At 35.3% G+C, this 17,510-nt stretch overlaps 1 protein-coding gene across 2 annotated transcripts in view; it reads left to right on the forward strand.

The window, feature by feature from the left end:
* LOC125074613 (pantothenate kinase 3) overlaps positions 1–17,510 on the forward strand; it is a 37,490-nt gene that overhangs the window by 12,284 nt on the left and 7,696 nt on the right. The window contains exons 1-3 of one of the 2 annotated variants that reach the window (XM_047685973.1): positions 4,219–4,432; positions 16,071–16,147; positions 17,367–17,479. In XM_047685973.1, coding sequence (XP_047541929.1) covers positions 4,397–4,432; positions 16,071–16,147; positions 17,367–17,479 — 226 coding nt within the window. In that variant the 5' untranslated portion in view covers positions 4,219–4,396. Of the gene's footprint in view, positions 1–4,218; positions 4,433–16,070; positions 16,148–17,366; positions 17,480–17,510 lie in introns of those variants that run through there. The other variant, XM_047685974.1, reaches the window with a different exon arrangement.

A 17,510-nucleotide genomic window follows, 5' to 3' on the forward strand; every position in this document is an offset into this window, starting at 1 on the left:
TCTAATTATTATATTAATAATATTGTAGAGTAATAATTAAATCTACTAGTGGGTCTCCCGCGAAACCTATATGTATTACCTTTTTTCCGCTCTCTAAAATTAATCATTTGTTAAATCGTAACAATTTAGTAAATTGTAATCAAGAATCCTCTTTAATTTTCTGCACATCTACGGCTGGAGCTCTTCAAAATGAGACCGTAACCGTAACCGTGCAGCTATCGTGCCATAATCGCTGGGACAAAATCGGTTTACGCTTAGGGAATGCAATCCCGGCCCCTATTTTCAATCCCTGGATTACGGGATTGAACAAAGACAATCCCGGGATTTCGGGATAGCCCCAGTATTGAACATTTCTATTTAAAACGACAAAAAAATCATCGGTTATCATTTTTATTTAAGCTCAGCAGTCTTTCGTCAACTTCCGTGTCAATGTGAACAAAACTAAAACAAAAATAGACTTCTAAAACATTAACTTTCATCTTTAAAACTAACAAATTAAACATAAAATTCTTCTTAGGAAACAATTAGGAACTTTAGGTTACTATAATAAAACACAATCATTAACATTTCAATGTGCACAAACAAAAAACTAAATCGTCTTCTAAAACATTAACCAAAATGACTATGACTTGAAATTATCTTAAACATAAAAATTTACTAAGAAAACAACTTTGAGTTGATATCTACTTATTACGAAAATAAGACACAGATAATAATCAGCTGTCAATTCAAGATGGCCGACATTGTGTTGTGTCATGTGTGACATTGACTGTAACGTTGCGTTTACGAAGAAAGTTACGATGAGTAATTTTATAAAAAAAATTACAGTTATAGACTTTTAGCATTTTCGTTAATCCCGAAAATCCCGGGATTTTCAGGACTGGAATAAGGCCGGGATCCCGGGACTGCATTCCCTACTTACGCTATTAATATATAGGATTATTATGATTATAATAATAAACACGGACATAACAATAACAAAAATATTTGCGCATCCATTTATATATTTATGACGTTATTGCGTTAAGCGTGATACTATTTAGTTTAAATGGTTCTGTAGTTTATTTAGTATTGGTTGTCGCCCGCGGGTCCTTAAGTTTTAGGCATAAATAGTACGCTAAGTCCTTCCTGGGATCTCAAGCTTCCTTCATAATGAAATATCAACAAAATCTCTTCAGTGATATGGTCGTGGACAAATAGACAGAGTTACTTTCGCACCTATTTTTTTTAACATTTTTTTTTAGCATTAGCAGCCTGTAAATTTCCCACTGCTGGGCTAAAGGCCTCCTCTCCCTTTGAGGAGAAGGTTTGGAGCATATTCCACTACGCTGCTCCATTGCGTGTTGGCGGAATACACATGTGACAGAATTTCGTTGAAATTAGACACATGCAGGTTTCCTAACGATGTTTTCCTTCACCGCCGAGTACGAGATGAATTATAAACACAAATTAAGCAAATGAAAATTCAGTGGTGTCTGCCTGGGTTTGAACCCGAAATCATCGGTTAAGATTCACGCGTTCTAACCACTGGACCATCTCGGATCTTCGCACCTATACATATAATAAAATTGAAGTGTCTGTAATATTAAAATAACCGCTTATTACTAAATGCATATATATGTATATATATATATACACGGTACATATACGAAAATAATATCTTTTTACTATTTTTGTATATCTGTCTGTTTGTTCTGGTACTGGAACGGCCGGACCGATTTTGATGGGACTTTCACCGATAGATAGGTAGCTGATGTAATAAGGAATAACTTGGCTACTTTTATTGTAGAATTATATTATATATAACAAAGTGACACGCACAAAGTCGTGCTTACAGCTAGTTTATAATTTACCTGTAGTTTCCAGACACTGGGCTGTTACTGAGAATTTTTCTACAGAAAAGCTACGAATAATATTTTATCGGTCCGAATATCCGTTTTTCCCAAAACCTCGGAATATGTAGCCACTAGCCACAGGATCAATGAAGTCCCTAACATTACAATTCCCTAACGATAAATAGAATAAAACGATGTGGCCATCTTCTGTAAATACTTAACGGATTTTGATACGGTTTTTACTTAATCGTGTACTATGACTATGTTTTATCCAAAATCAAATATATTCGTACGCGTACACGATTTATGCTGGCTAAATAGATAAACAATGTACTACAAACTTGTAGGTCTCAAAAAGCCTTAAATAAAGTACGCGATAATATTCATCTATCTTTTGAGATACACTCATAATATCTAATTTTATCTTAGATTACAGATTAGTTAACTATTCGCTATTAGTAAAGCGATTTTACTTCAATACGGTATTAATCCTTATTCAGATTAATAGAGATTAAAATTGTTATTTTTTTTTACATTAGATATAGTGTTAATAATAGTTACGATAAGTAATTATCATAATAATCGCCGCTGAGAATCTGGCTGTAACAGAAGGACCTAGAGATAAAAACATCTCACTTTCGCGACTGATAACATATTTGCTAATAATATATATAAATGCGTGAGTAACTTTTTTTTTGTGGTGTAAGTTTGCGATCATATGGGCCACCTGATGGTGAGTGGTCCACACCGCCCATAGACCATGGCACTGTAAAATATTAATCATTCCTTACATCGCCGATGCGACACCAACCATGGGAACTAAGATGTTATGTTATGTTGCCTGGAAGATCGCTGTTTTAGCGATAAGGCCGTCTGGATTGTTAATAGCGTACAATACAGATTATTTTGATTTGGTTTGATTTGATTTTAAGGGAATAGATACTGCACCGAACACGCACGTGCTCTTTAATATGTCCTGCTTAGATGGCTGGTTTGTCTTGAGATTAGCTGACGTGACCGAGATCAGTCAGGACATCATCATGATGATATCACAACACCATAGACCAATCAGGGTCTTGACCGATTATATCGCAACAATTCTATAACGACGACCTCCGTGGTCGAGTAGTGTGTACACCGGTTTTCATGGGTTCGATTCGATCGAGTCGACGTAGAAAAAGTACATTAGTTTTCTATGTTGCATTGGGTCTCGGTGTCTGTGTTACCGTCGTTACTTCTGATCTTCCCTAACACAAGTGCTTTAGCTACTCACATTAGGATCAGAGTAATGTATGTGATGTTGTCTAATGATTTATTAATTTAATTTTTGTCAAAGTTGTTAATTTGACTTTGCGGATCGAAACGTCACGATACCCTAAACGTGAATGACCTTTACTTGTAAACAGACACACCCCCTATAATTAAATTAGGATCTCGGAGCTAAATGATACTTGATATATTTTCGTTTCAATGTAGAAATAAATAGATGTTTATATTAATAACACCATAACAAATATAGTAAATTCCGTGATGACGCAGTGGATATCTCACCTGTCTTATTAATCAATCGATCTCGCCTTTAATAAATAGTCAGAATTGAGTGTGTATATAATAAGTTTACACGAAATACAAGTATTGAGTTCAATAATTGTTTTTTTATTAATAATAATAAGTATGTAATTCTTTTTTATCGGCTGATAGGCCACGGGAGTCCGATCGCCGACAATCGCTGATATATTCTGTAATCAGGTCGTAATGAGATATCGTATCGTTACTTGTGTCGCTTACTGTATTTTGATAAGTAATTAATCCGTCTGTGTAATAAAATCCATTGTCTTGTCTGACTGTCGACGTTCAGACACCTACTGAGTCTAGAAATTCGAATTGCAACTTAGGTTAATTTTATGTAAGAAAAAAAACCTATATATAATTATTTAGTACTATTTGGGGGGGGGGGGTTAGTTCAGTAGTTAATGAAAGTCTAATAAATTGTTCATATCAACAGGATTTGTAGATCACCACGTCACTATTGATAACATTTAATCAAGTTATAGAATCGAATAATATATGATATATTATATGTATATATATATAAATGTTTATTATAATGATTAAACTTTGATCGGTCGTAAATAAACATTGTCGTCAGCTGCTCGCTCGACCACTGTCAAATTATTAAATACATACGTAACAAATAACCCGTTGGTTTTACTATCGTTATCACTTGCGTGTACGCTTACATATGTGGAATTTGAACGCATCGACGATCATTCGGTACGCGACCGTCGTCGCGTGCGGACGTGTTACGCTGTATCCGTTTAAATGTTTTCAATCGATATACGAATAATAATCGAAGTGTCCGCAGTGATTATATATTATAATTTATTTCTTTATAAAATAATCGATTATATATTAATTAATTTATTGGACGTTGGACGTTTGTTGAGTTTGGATATTGATGATGATTTGTGATATGGATTAATTAATTTTTATACATAATTATTTATTCAATCTGTGATACTAGTGTTATTGATATTTATTTCATTTTACGGTTATTAAAAATGGCGGAAAGAAGCGGAGTGATAACAATTCATCGTGTAAGTTTATTTATTTATTTATAATACAAAACTGTATACATATAGTACAGGACATTGTTGTCCTAATTCGATATTACAGGACGTTTAACTATATTTAAAATAAGTCTACGTTATATATGATATAGTCCAAGTGGCTACAGTTGTGAGTTCACTCAGGCTGCAATAAAACAAATCTACCCTGTTGTCTATGACGTTGAGGGTACGTAATGTGCGCGTCAGTGACGCCTACTTGAGTAACTTGGTTCGTCCATTGGGCACCGCTAGCAACGACGGTCGATGTCTTCGCCCCACATATCTATCTGGGGCGCACAGACCCAACTGTCTTAATACATTAGCGTTATGAACTACACATTTCAATACCTTAAAAACCTTAGCTCATTGGACCCTACCATGCCTAGGACAAACAATGGTAGGTACATCAATGGGTAGTAAGGATATACCCCATACAGACTCGCTCCAACATAATACTATATTCCGCTTCAAATGGGGCCCAAATGACCGATAAATAATAATAATATATCTAACCCTCATACAAAGGGCGGATTTGATATCTTGGCTGCCCTAGCTTAAGGAAAGCTACTTACATTGGGATCAGAGTAATGTATGTGATGTTGTCCAATATTTATTTATTATGTCCCAGCCCGTCTGGGTAGGTATCGGATGTTCTAACACCAAACGGCAATACTTAGTATTGTTGTGTTCCGGTTTGAAGGGTGCGTGAGCCAGTGTAACTACAGGTACAAGAGACAGAACATCTTAGTTCCCAGTTGGCTCATTGGCGATGTATGGATCATACTATTTATCCAAAATTGAATCATCTCATCTCTCAGTCGAAGGACGTCAGCTGGACATAAGCCTCCCCCAAAGATCGCCTCAGCGACCGCTCTTGTGCAGCCCGCAACCAGCGGCTTCTCGCGACCTTCACCAGGACCACCTTGTCCTCCGGTCCATGGCCGCGAATCGAGAACTCGTCGGCCCCATCGGCCGTCGGTTCTTCGGTTGTTAATTGAATGTGTGTAACAAATCAATAAGATGATTTTCTTAAATGTATTGTGGGTAAATATAAATATAACAATAAAAAACGATATACGTCTTTATTTAACCTGTTTATTCGCGCTACAAGTTCTAAATTCACAGATTCAAATCACTAAAATCGTACACGAAAATTCGTATTGTCATAAAAGTCGAGAATGAATCAAATAATTAATCTTTAATTTTAAAATAATAATTATAATTTTGTACAAAAAATTAGTAATACGTTTATTTTCAATGTAATTAACTTTTTGTCCAACGCCTGCTGTAATTATTACTTGTCGTTTGAATTTTATTAAATAGAAACAAAGGTGAATAGTTAATTACATACGCTTATTATTATTATAAAGAACGCTTGGATTGATGGACGTTTGTTACCCAATAAAACCAGAACAGCTGAACGGATCTGATTGGAATTTGTCACTAAGATTATAGTTTGGAATAGCACGTAGGATACTTGTTAACAATGATTTTGTGAGAATATTTGATACTCATCCCATTTGTAAATTGTGACGCAACTGAGAGTATTCCAACTTTCTTAAAGACACCCCGAAGGGAGTCTCCAGCTCAAAGATTATAAACAGACCGGACAGCTCACTTTTGTAAAATAAAAACAGATTGAATATCTGTAGCGTTTCTTGAAGGGAGTCTCCAGCTCAAAGATTATAAACAGACCGGACAGCTCACTTTTGTAAAATAAAAACAGATTGAATATCTGTAGCGTTTCATCATAGTAATACGCCGTATGACATAATGCTATGAAAATAACCAGAATATATTAGACGAGCGCTATCAATATCAGTTAGCAGTCTAACTTTTCTAACCGTATATGCTGTGGAGCTGAGTCCTCCTTTTAGGGACGATAAATGGGGAATCACCGTAGCATCGATTACATCAATAACATAACTGCAAGGAAACAAAATTAAAAAGTAGTTATAATTTTGCCTTCTAGTGTTACAAAGTACACATTTTGATTTTTATCGTTATTATGTTTTTACCCTGAAATTAAAAAATGGCGAAGCATTATCGAACAAACAATAAAATATCATAAATACCTTTAACATAGATAAGAATCGCATTTTGTATATTAGAAATAGTAAAAGATCTAAAATTGATTCTTGTGGAACACCCATTTTATACCACAGATTCAGAAAATTTTATACCATTAATGGAAACTAGTTTGAACTCTTTGACTTAAATGCTTTTACATCGCAAAGAGAAAATAAATAAATACATCACGTATACAGGCTAAATAAAAGCGGCGTACGTTTTTGCATTTCGTGTTCAACACAATCAAATGCTTCAGGCAAATCGCAGAATACGCCAATATAACAAATAGTCTTTAAACGACACGAATAGGATTATAGTTGTTCTTTCTCGAAGGCGCGCCCCTCCACGCGAAGTTATCGGCGTATGAGTGTTGGTTGTGACATGTCTCATTGTGCGTGAGATGAAATAATAATTGGTTTACATTTGTTAATGTACGCTGATAATGTGTCTTCGAGGTGCGCCTTTTTGCGAACAGCTATATTCGTTAGTGGCGATAACAAAAGAAACTATTTCCTCATTGCTTTACGCACATTCTTCGGTTTTCCTTGCTCCGTGTTGTCGATGGGAATTTCTTTAAAAAACTCCATGACTATACTTATTAAACGCGTGCTTCGACTCTTCGGAACCTGTTAATCCAGCTGAACTGAAAATGGAAATCAAAATATTCTTAATTCAAATATACTTTTGATTCGTCGTGTTAAAGTATTGAATCTAAAGCTACTACCGGTTCAGGAAGTAGATTCCACCGCGATTAACCGGCAACTCAGTAGTTTTTCTTTTCCACTATTTTATTTGTATAGTGTATCAATAAAGTACTAATAATTTTTTATTGAGTAACATTATTAAGTAATTTTGTATTGAGTAATATGCTTTATTTATTAATGTTTCTTCGATATGAGTTTTAATTCTTTCAATAGGCCAAGTTAAAAATTTCCGTGGAATCTTATTATGAGGGAAGGATGTATTGACTTGACTCTGTGAAGTCGGAAACTAGGTTTAACTTTTCTCCTCGTGTTTACACAGTTATTTTCGAAAGCGTACGTGTTATTGTGTTTTATAAGAGTTAAATATTCATTAATTTTTTGAAGTTATACGTCTTTTGGCCCGTTGTGAAAGAAATTTTATTATGAGATTCTTTTTTTATAATGCGCGCGCACATTGACTTGAAATCTACACGATGTAGTAGTCGTGAAAAAAGAAGAAATTATATTAATCGTAACATTTTTTATTATATTATTATTATTACTTTATTGTAATAAATTATTTGCATGCAATTGAAAACTAGTTAAAGTAAAAAGAATGAGAAAATCTCACCTTTCTTTTTAGTATATAAGAGCGACTGGTTCGAGGAAAAACGACACGAGAATTATTATTTTCCTCTTAAAAAATTTCACTGAAAAATTATCTGTATATTCTGAGATAAGTAGTATTATGTCATGTCAATTGTTCTCGACTTTGTATATCTATGATTACGTTCGGCTTAGGTTTCGTTCACACAGCGGTCGGTTTTAACGTATATACAACCCCGTTTTAAGGCCAAGAAGCGCTCGCGTGCAAGCAATTTTCTGGCGATCTTCCCTTCCCAAAAGAGACCTATGACGGCTTATCGATATTTGTTTTAATTTTTATCTCGCTGGAAAAACGCATTTAAGGGTTACCCCCAAATGAAGTGAGGCGGTATGTGGGACTCTGAACATCCACTAAAATACCGGCGATACTGCTTCTCTTCTAGGAGATAACGAGATCCAGTGAAAAATACCGATCTGTCAAAACACATACAGCGGTCCGTCCGTCGGTCAGGTTTAAAAAGGCTCCTGTAAATACGGACGTATACTGTGCATGTGCATTTACGGTAATTTAGTCGTTTACAGATATTACGATTGCGTAAACATGTGTTTTAAATCTAGCTCGATTTGATGACGTTTTATTTATACATCCTTTTATTAGGCTTAGACATATATAATTATACTTTTGTTGACAAAGTCCAAAATTTTTTTATTTCAATCACATGTTTGTTAAAGAGATTTTCGCTTTAAAATAACTGATTAAATAATAATATTGTTTCGTGTCGTTAAACTAATAGCTTTGTTAAGTACTCCAGTAAAGGTCAGGAGAAAGGACATTGTGTATAACAATGAAATCACCAAAGACTTGAAGTATATTATACCTAAAATGATAATTATTGATAACAAAGTCGCTTCGGCCTTTGAACGCTTAGATCTTTTAAACTACGCAATGGATTTTCATGCAGTGTACATCAATAAACAGAGTGATTCAAGGGGAAGGTTTCTATATAATATACAAGCATATTATATTAGAGAAATTTTTAATTTTCCTAGCCGAAAAAACATGAATTTTTACCAATTTCCTATGATTTTGGACTGCGCCTTAGTGTAATCTTCAAATCCTCTCAGTTAAGATCAACATTTCGTGGTCTTCAAAATTAGTATCGTACGATATTATACCGTTACGTACCGTTTAACTCGTTCAAGTTAACTTTTGCCGTCGAAATAATTAAATGCTGAATATTCGATGTATTCACGTGTCAAATGTCAACGTGTAGTTCGAATAATGTCATTTGCGTGTCTCTGTTAATATAAATGAACGAAAAATAAATTAATCTAGAAATTACGATTGTTTTCGTATCGATTTTTCGTTTTTGAGAGTAATATTTGTCTATGTGACCGATTTCGGCAATGATGACCATACTTAAAGGAGGCTATTGCGGGTATCGCTTGATTTTTTGTGGGTTTTCAACCTTTATGCTCCGAATTTATCTGAGGAAAAGCATAAACGCGTTTTAGCAGTGAAATATTGGGCATGTTATAGTGTACACGTGTGTTAACATAAATGTAGTCAATTCTTTCCCATGTTCGGACAAGAAATAATTTCAAAAAGGTGCAGAACAAAAGGCCCTATAAGCTTACAATAGAAGATAATGAAATTCGCTCTTGTCACGTCAATAGTTTAAGTATAAAGCGAATGAAACTGCTAAGCGTCAATAGCGCAATGATCGCAGTCGCAGGATCCATGATCCCTCGGACTATTGTCGTCCGCACTCCTAACACAAGTGATAAGCTTAGGAGGGGTTAATGGGAATTTTAGTAATTCCTTACTAAATTTGGGGCATTGCGACTGTTAAAAAAAACACGCCGGTACGTACTACATCTTCTGATAAGTGTTATACATTACACTTATCAGAAGCTGGCTTAGTGTTTTTCAGTAAGGTTTTACGCAGTGAACAGCAACCATCGGTTGTAGTCATTCTATAATATAAAAAATTAAAATGTGACCGACAGAAGGGATTACTTGAACTATCCGAAATATGGCTAGCGCTGTGGGAGCCGTATGGGTAAGAGAAAAGGAAGCCAGACTAGCGCCGTAACGCGTTACGTAACGAAGCGGTCTACTCTCCCATAAGAAGTTATCACTTCAAAAAGTTTCGGATTAGACCAATGACCGGACAAAGTGTTCTATCACTAAGACCTCTGTTCTTATCAGTAAGATATCAGTCAGTCATACGCAGAAACATGACAAACACTCGATACCGAACGATGACTGAGTCTGAGACAAAATTTTATATTATATTTTTTATCATATACAAAATATTTTTGGTGATAGATCAGTCTGGGTAGAGATCATCCATTCAATTCCTAGTATTGTTGTGTTAGGACTCGAAGTGTGAGTGAGCCTCAAAATCAAAGTATTCTTTATTCAAGTAGGCTCTTTAAAGCATCTAAAGCTACCATCGCAGTTCCTAACGTTTAACGGTACCAATAGCAATTAGCAGTGGTGACCTCTAACCATCATTTGGCCGATTTGTCTGTCCGCCAAACTATGTAATAAATATATAATCGACCAAAAGTTCGGAACCTGACGTATCCAATTTTGATGCACCCAGGACTGTAAGATATTTGAACGTAAACGGTCATAAATCCGCCTTTAAAGTAATTTAACAGCTGTAAATCTCTCCCATATGGCAGAATTTCATTGAAAGTTAACGAAGATTACCTCACGAATTACGCACAATGAAATTAAATGATGTTTAAGATGCGTTCTATGCACTTGGGTCATCAAGGCTCGTGTATTTTTGACGTTATAAACTGCCCCAAGTAAGGCTCGAATCGCAATATAATCTTTGAATCATAGGTATAATACAGTACGCAGTTTTTTTTTTATATACGGACTATTTTCTCGATTAAATCTTAATCGTTGGAAGAACGGCTGATTGTATGCGATAGATTATCGAAATGATGTTCTGATCGTTGGTTTATTTATAAAAAATGTCTAATGAGGCTAAATTGTTTCTTTGGATTTTTATCAATTGTAATTTTAAATCGACGTGCAAAGGTTTTGTTTTTGATTTAAAAGCCGATATTTGCGAATGCGACACTATAGTTTAGGTTTTTTTTTTAAATAAATAAATAAAACCTAGGTTAGGTTAGCCGAGATGGCACAGTGGTTAGAACGCGTGCATCTTAACCGATGATTTCGGGTTGAAACCCAGGCAAGCACCACTGAATTTTCATGTGCTTAATTTGTGTTTATAATTCATCTCGTGCTCGGCGGTTCAAACCACTGGGCCGTCTCGGCTCTCTGTTCCACGACGCTTCTGTTTTTTTAATATATGTAAGTAAATATGTCACGGTACTAAAGAATTGTTCGCTTTAATATATATAGATAATATAACTCGTTTTCTCGCTGTTACATAGAACCTTGTCTTTGCGAAACTTGACCGACCGTTATTAACAAATTATCAAACGAAAACCAATCTTATCTCTATGTAAATAGTGTTTCGATTTGATAATTTTATTCTATATTAATTCGCGATTTGAGGTCACGTATCTTCAAGGTATTTTGATGTAAACGATTTATATGTAATAATAATGATAAAACAGTAACTCTGTTAATCTTTTGCGGTCAAGTTACTGAACCGATATTGATGAATACGGAAGCTCAACCCCAAGGAGCGACGGGCATTTTTATGCCAACCGCCCGATAAGCGATCCCAAATAGCCCAGTCAATAAAGCCTGTGAAAGGTCAAGTAATTAGTATCATTATGATTTTTTGATATGTGGTTTGGGATGTTAAAATAATAACAAATTAAAATTTTCAACCATCTGGGGTGAACGCTAGGGGGTTGTGAGGGTGATGAGCGTTGAAATTTTAAGGTAAGTTATATTTATTTATACTTTCTGACATATTTTCAACCATCTAACAATTTTTTTCACAAAGTTATAAACAAAAACGCTTTTCACCCCCCTCTCAACTCCTAGCGTTCACCCCAGAGGGTTGAAAATTTTAATTTGTTATTATTTTAACGTCCCAAACCACATATCAAAAAATCATAATGTAGTATCATTTCTTGACCTTCACGGGCTTTATTGACTGGGCTAAAAACGCGATCGAAGCCGGCGACGACAAATACTGCTTAATATGGAAAGAATAATTCGAACTGTCTTCTTGTAATTAATTTAGAGATGAGAGAAGAGCCGCGGTATAATCTTAGCTGATGATTGCGGGTTCAAGTCCGGACGAGCGCCACAGTTTCGTTTTCGGTGAAGATTGAATTTCAATTGAATTTCAACCATTTGTGTCCTCTAAGAATAACCTGTTGAACATACGTCTTACAGTTTTTTTTTATTTTGCATACAACATACGCGTAGTGAATGATAGGGCAAGAAGCGAATGACTAAAAGTCATTCGTACTATAACCTAGTTTGATTATAAAAATTCGACAACATCACATACATTACTCTGATCCCAATGTAAGTAGCTGAAGCACTTGTGTTATGGAAAATCAGAAGTAACGACGGTACCACAAACACCCAGACCCAAGACAAGATAGAAAACTAATGAAATTTTTCTTCATTCGGCCGGGAATCGAACCCGGGACCTCGGAGTGGCGTACCCAAGAAAACCGATGTACACACTACTCGACCACGGAGGTCGTTAAACTAACTTTACATTGACGGATTGAAATGCTTGCAGACCCCGAAACATTTTTGGACTTGAAGGTTTCTTTAAACAGATCTTTAACTATTTATATAAATCGACAATGTGAAATAAAGAACGTTTCTGCATGAAAAGCGTAATGACCTTCCTTGGAGTTCGAGTTGCTTCATACATAGTTTCATCAAAATCGGTTCAGTGATCCGGCCGTGAAAGGGTGACAGACAGAGTTACTTTCGCATTTATGATATCACTATAGATATCTTGGAATTGGATCATTAGTTCCGGAGATAAATCCGAACATACGAACAAACAACGGGCCGCCTAGCGATGTAAAAAAATCGCAGGTTTGATCATGACCCCTTGGGATATTGCCGTCCCCACTCCTAACACAAGTGACAAACTTAAAAGGAGGTGTAAATAGGAATATTAGTAATTCCTTAATTAGTTTGGGGCATTGCTAGTATTATTTTTTTAAAAAAAAAAAAGAAAAACCTAATTTGACTTCTTTATAATTTGAATATAGAATTTTTAAATACTACAAAATAATTCACAATTGTTAACAAATGTTCCACGGATACTTTCAATCGTGAATACATAAGTGTGTTGTAATCGATCTCGGGACGTGAGCTGCGTGTGCGCAGGATTTTGTAACGTTTATATAATATGATTATTTGTCTTATATTATTTTTTACTTGTTAAATGATTTACGTGTTAGGGTTTTTTTGTTAGCCCGTATGGGTACCACGTGCTCATCGTATATTCTGACGCTGAGCAATGATACTTTGTCGTGTTTTTATTTGGAGGACGCTGGAACCAGTCAACAGAGGAAATAACATCTCAGTTCTCCATGTTGATGAAGCGTTGATAATGTAAGGGTTGGTTACATTTGTATACCACATTAATGTCTATTGGCAGGGTATGGTCAACACTTACAATCAGGTAGTCCATTTGGCCTTCCACCTAACGCCATAAAAAATATCCTTGGGACAAAGCGCACATTTATGTAATGAATCTATAACTTACCCAAAATCTAAAGATAATCACTTTTTTTCTAATGGTACCATTACTTTCTTAGGTATAACGTAATGTACTATATCATACAAATAACTGACAGAGAGAGATCGAGAGCTGGAAATGCCGCGAAATTCAAGTAAAATCGTTGAGCAATACCTAAAACTTCTCAAAATGAAACGTTAATGATTTTGGTATCAATCGAACCATGGTTTTGTATCCAGGACCTCGGATTGAGCCGTATATCCAAGCCACTAAATCAAAAAGGCGCTTAACTTAAAGATTTAAACGTCTAAAAGAATTAAATATGATTAAATACTAACAATTGCACATATTCATGTACATGATAGGACACCGTTCGAAATGATTCTTATCCGATTCTATTATTTAAATTTCGACCAATGATAGCGCGTTAATTCAAGGTCAAAGTTATTTTCTTACCTTTACTCCTCCTGCCATTGAAATGGACTGTAGTGATATAGATCTATAACCTTAACTAGTCTAACTAATGGAACAGTTATGGCATTTATATTTAAATTGAGCTGATTGGGGTCGATTAATTAACGCCAATCTTAAAATATAATTAACTGAAGTTTCTCGTGTATTCATATGCTCTGAAGAATCTTGGAATTTATTATTTAAACTGTGCTATGCTGCCACTAAACATACTACATTATGTCTTAAAAAGTTCACAGTTTGTCGGTCGTTAGACAATACAAACCGCTATGACCCTGCATTCTAAATCTGTTATATCTTCGAAAATATTCATTTAAATTACATGCTATAAAGGGCCGTATTGATCTATATTAAGGATTAATGGTAGAGCCATTATTTCTTTATTGTATTTTTTGAAGACCTGTTTAAGGCTTACCAAAATGTGGTACATTATTTTCATCTACCTCGTAAGGTTTGGCTGAACCTTAGCAATAAGCGCAAAAAAAAAGGTGTTTATTTAAGACATCACATTCGAAACCTCTAAAATGATCAGTATTTAATGTTGTCTTAGATTTTCGCGATTATTACACATTGAAATAAAACTAGTTTTTAACGGATTTAATCGCGTATATTAATTATAACGTGATCACGAACACTGCAAAGTGCTCGAAACGTCGGGTTGTTAAAAATAATTAATATACGCGATTAAATCCGTTAAAAACTAGTTTTATTTCAATGATCAGTATTTGCCTCCTATATTATGCGTCTAATATAAATATAAACCTTCCTCTTGAATCGCTCTATTTACTAAAAAAACCATTGCGTCGTTTTAAAGATCTAAGCATACACAGGGACTGACAGACAGCGGGAAGCGACTTTGTTCTATACTATGTAGTGATATGGTGCCATGAGTTTCTTGCCGGTTCTTCTCGGTTGAATCTACATTCCGAAACCTCGGTAGGATTACTTTTCATATAGTTTTGTAAAATGACGTCATTTTAATCGCTAACAGTTTATAAAATCCGCTAGTTTTAACGGCAACGCAGAAGTCGGGTCAAGTCCCGAGGTCAAAAAACATTAAAGCTAAGATTTTTTCCTTGCGTACATTTGTCAGAAATTTGGGTATACGCGAGTCGACAATCCCGCTCTGCACTACACAGTATGCCCCCATCCAGGGGGGCAATTATATTGACAAACGTAAAAAGAAAAACTCTTGGATGATCCTAGCTAGGAAAGTGAAAATTCTCGGGTTTTCTCTACTGTACGTACGTACGTACTGTGGTACGTATTATACATGTAAACATTCCTCTTGAATCACTCCGTTTGTTGATGAACACCGCATTGAAATGCCTTGCGTAGTTTAAAAGATCCAACCGTATAGACTTTATTTTATAATATCAAGAGTTTCAATTAAGAAAACGTGACCCCTTTGCCCGTCCGCCTACGATAAAAAAATAACTTCATCGTCATCATAATCACGATCAGCCTGTGTTATTCCACTGCTGGACGTAGACCCCCCCCCCCCCCAAGGCGCGCCTCTGTGCCCGATCTTCGTCATTCATCCAAAAAAATAACTTAAAATTCATTAAATAAATCTTTGTTGTCTTGTTAAATAAATTCGGTTCTTTAATTATTCTAATTAGTGACGTTTAATTATAATATAATACACATATCACAGTCCTTAAAGTAGCACTGGCAATTCCGACTACACTTACAATAGACAATGTGATATTAAACAAATATCCCAGACGTGCAAAAAACGTAATTTATAACGTGAATAAGTAAAACAATATTTATTTATATATCAAAACATATTAGAAAAACTCGAGAAGAATATAAAATAAATTAATCAATCTCCGATAGCAAACAATTCGTTAAATAATATAATCTCAATTGAGATGATACTTACTTTGTTTTGTTTAAATCAGAGACGCCTAGAAATGTTATACGATTTTATTATATGTATACATACTAATATTATAAATGAGAAAGTAACACTGTCTGTCTGACTGTTGCTCTTTGGAATGAAGCAATCATGAATTCCAAACTTAAACCTAACAGCTGACAATTAAAACGCAAGCGAAACCGCGGCCGACAACTAGTAATATATAATTATGCTATCTTAATATTAAAAGTAAACATATTGGTCCACAGATGCGTCTGCACCGTTGTGAAAGCTGCCTCGCGGCCTGCCGGCCCGAGCGCGGCTCTCCCTCCAGGACACTCGTCAGGTAAACCTCCTGACTATATATGTTTGCCTGGTACTTTTATTGAAACTTTTTAACCCGTTTACACAGTTGACTCCAGTGATTTTTTTTTATCTGGTTATATATAGGTAATCAGACTATCAAAGGGGCTACGTGATGGTAAGTGGTACCACTACCCATAGACATTAGGCACTGTAAAAATTTTCAACTGTGGAAACTAAGATGTGTTTTTCCCATTGACTCGCTTCCCCAAACCCTCAAACTGGACGACAAAAAAACCAAGTGCCGCTGTTTCGTGGTAGAATGTATAATTAATTGGTGGTACCTACCCAGACGGGCTTGCGCAATGTCGTACCACCGAGTAAATTTATAATGTAATTTACGTTGCTCTAGATCCGGGTCCATGGGTCTATAGTGTCTACCGTAGAGCATGTCAATCTCTATGTATGTATGTATATATGTATGTTTCTAAATCGCACATATTATTATATTCGTTTCAAGTGTTTCTTTATCGCAATAATATTTATGACTTATTTATAATTAAAGTAAAATTAATGCGTCAATGGATTTACCGTAAGCCGCTTAAAAGTACTTTGAACGCGATAAACTCAAAAACTATCAGCAGATTTATAACACTGCTTACACCAATGGACGAATTTGTTTAAGGCTGGCCTTGCAATGTAAAAAGTCGCAGGTTCTATCCTGACCCCTTGGCTAGGAGGGGCCCAGGGGATGGGTACATAGAAATTCTAGTAATTCCTTATAGTTATAATAGAGCAGTGCTACTTACCTTCTTTTAAAAAATCTATAAAGAATTTTTATTCGAATCTGTAACTCTGTAATTGTGGTTTTTGGTACCTGGTATCATGATCCCTGATGATGGTGATGATATCCCTGGCATCGAAGGTGAAGGTGTACCAATAGTGAAAATATATGCAAAAATACATTTATAAGCTACGCGCGCGAATCGAACACGTGGAATCTTATTTTCTTTTTTTTTTATTTATTATTCGAAAAAGGAGTCATGTAAACTACATGACGAGGTTGATCGCTGACAAACCGACAATATAGTGTCTCTCAATAGACAACTACACTAATATTTCTCTTATTTTACAATGTTTGTTTTATTGCAATTTTTTTTTTTCATACAAATAGAACAAAGGCACACGCACCTTTTTTTTTAAATATGGAACTAGCAAAGATAATTTGATATTATCGTGAATGTGTCTCTATCTATTTCTAGGAGTAATCAATTGAAAAAAACGAGACGGTCGCCGTACAAAGCGCCGCCTCTTATCAAAGATATCAAAATGGCGGAATCTGGACCGCCCACACCCCCTGACAACAATGCACCGCGTAAGTATTGCCTTTACAGATTTGGTAACAA

This window comes from Vanessa atalanta, chromosome 28 (assembly GCF_905147765.1).
Source record: "Vanessa atalanta chromosome 28, ilVanAtal1.2, whole genome shotgun sequence".
Classification (NCBI taxonomy): domain Eukaryota; kingdom Metazoa; phylum Arthropoda; class Insecta; order Lepidoptera; family Nymphalidae; genus Vanessa; species Vanessa atalanta.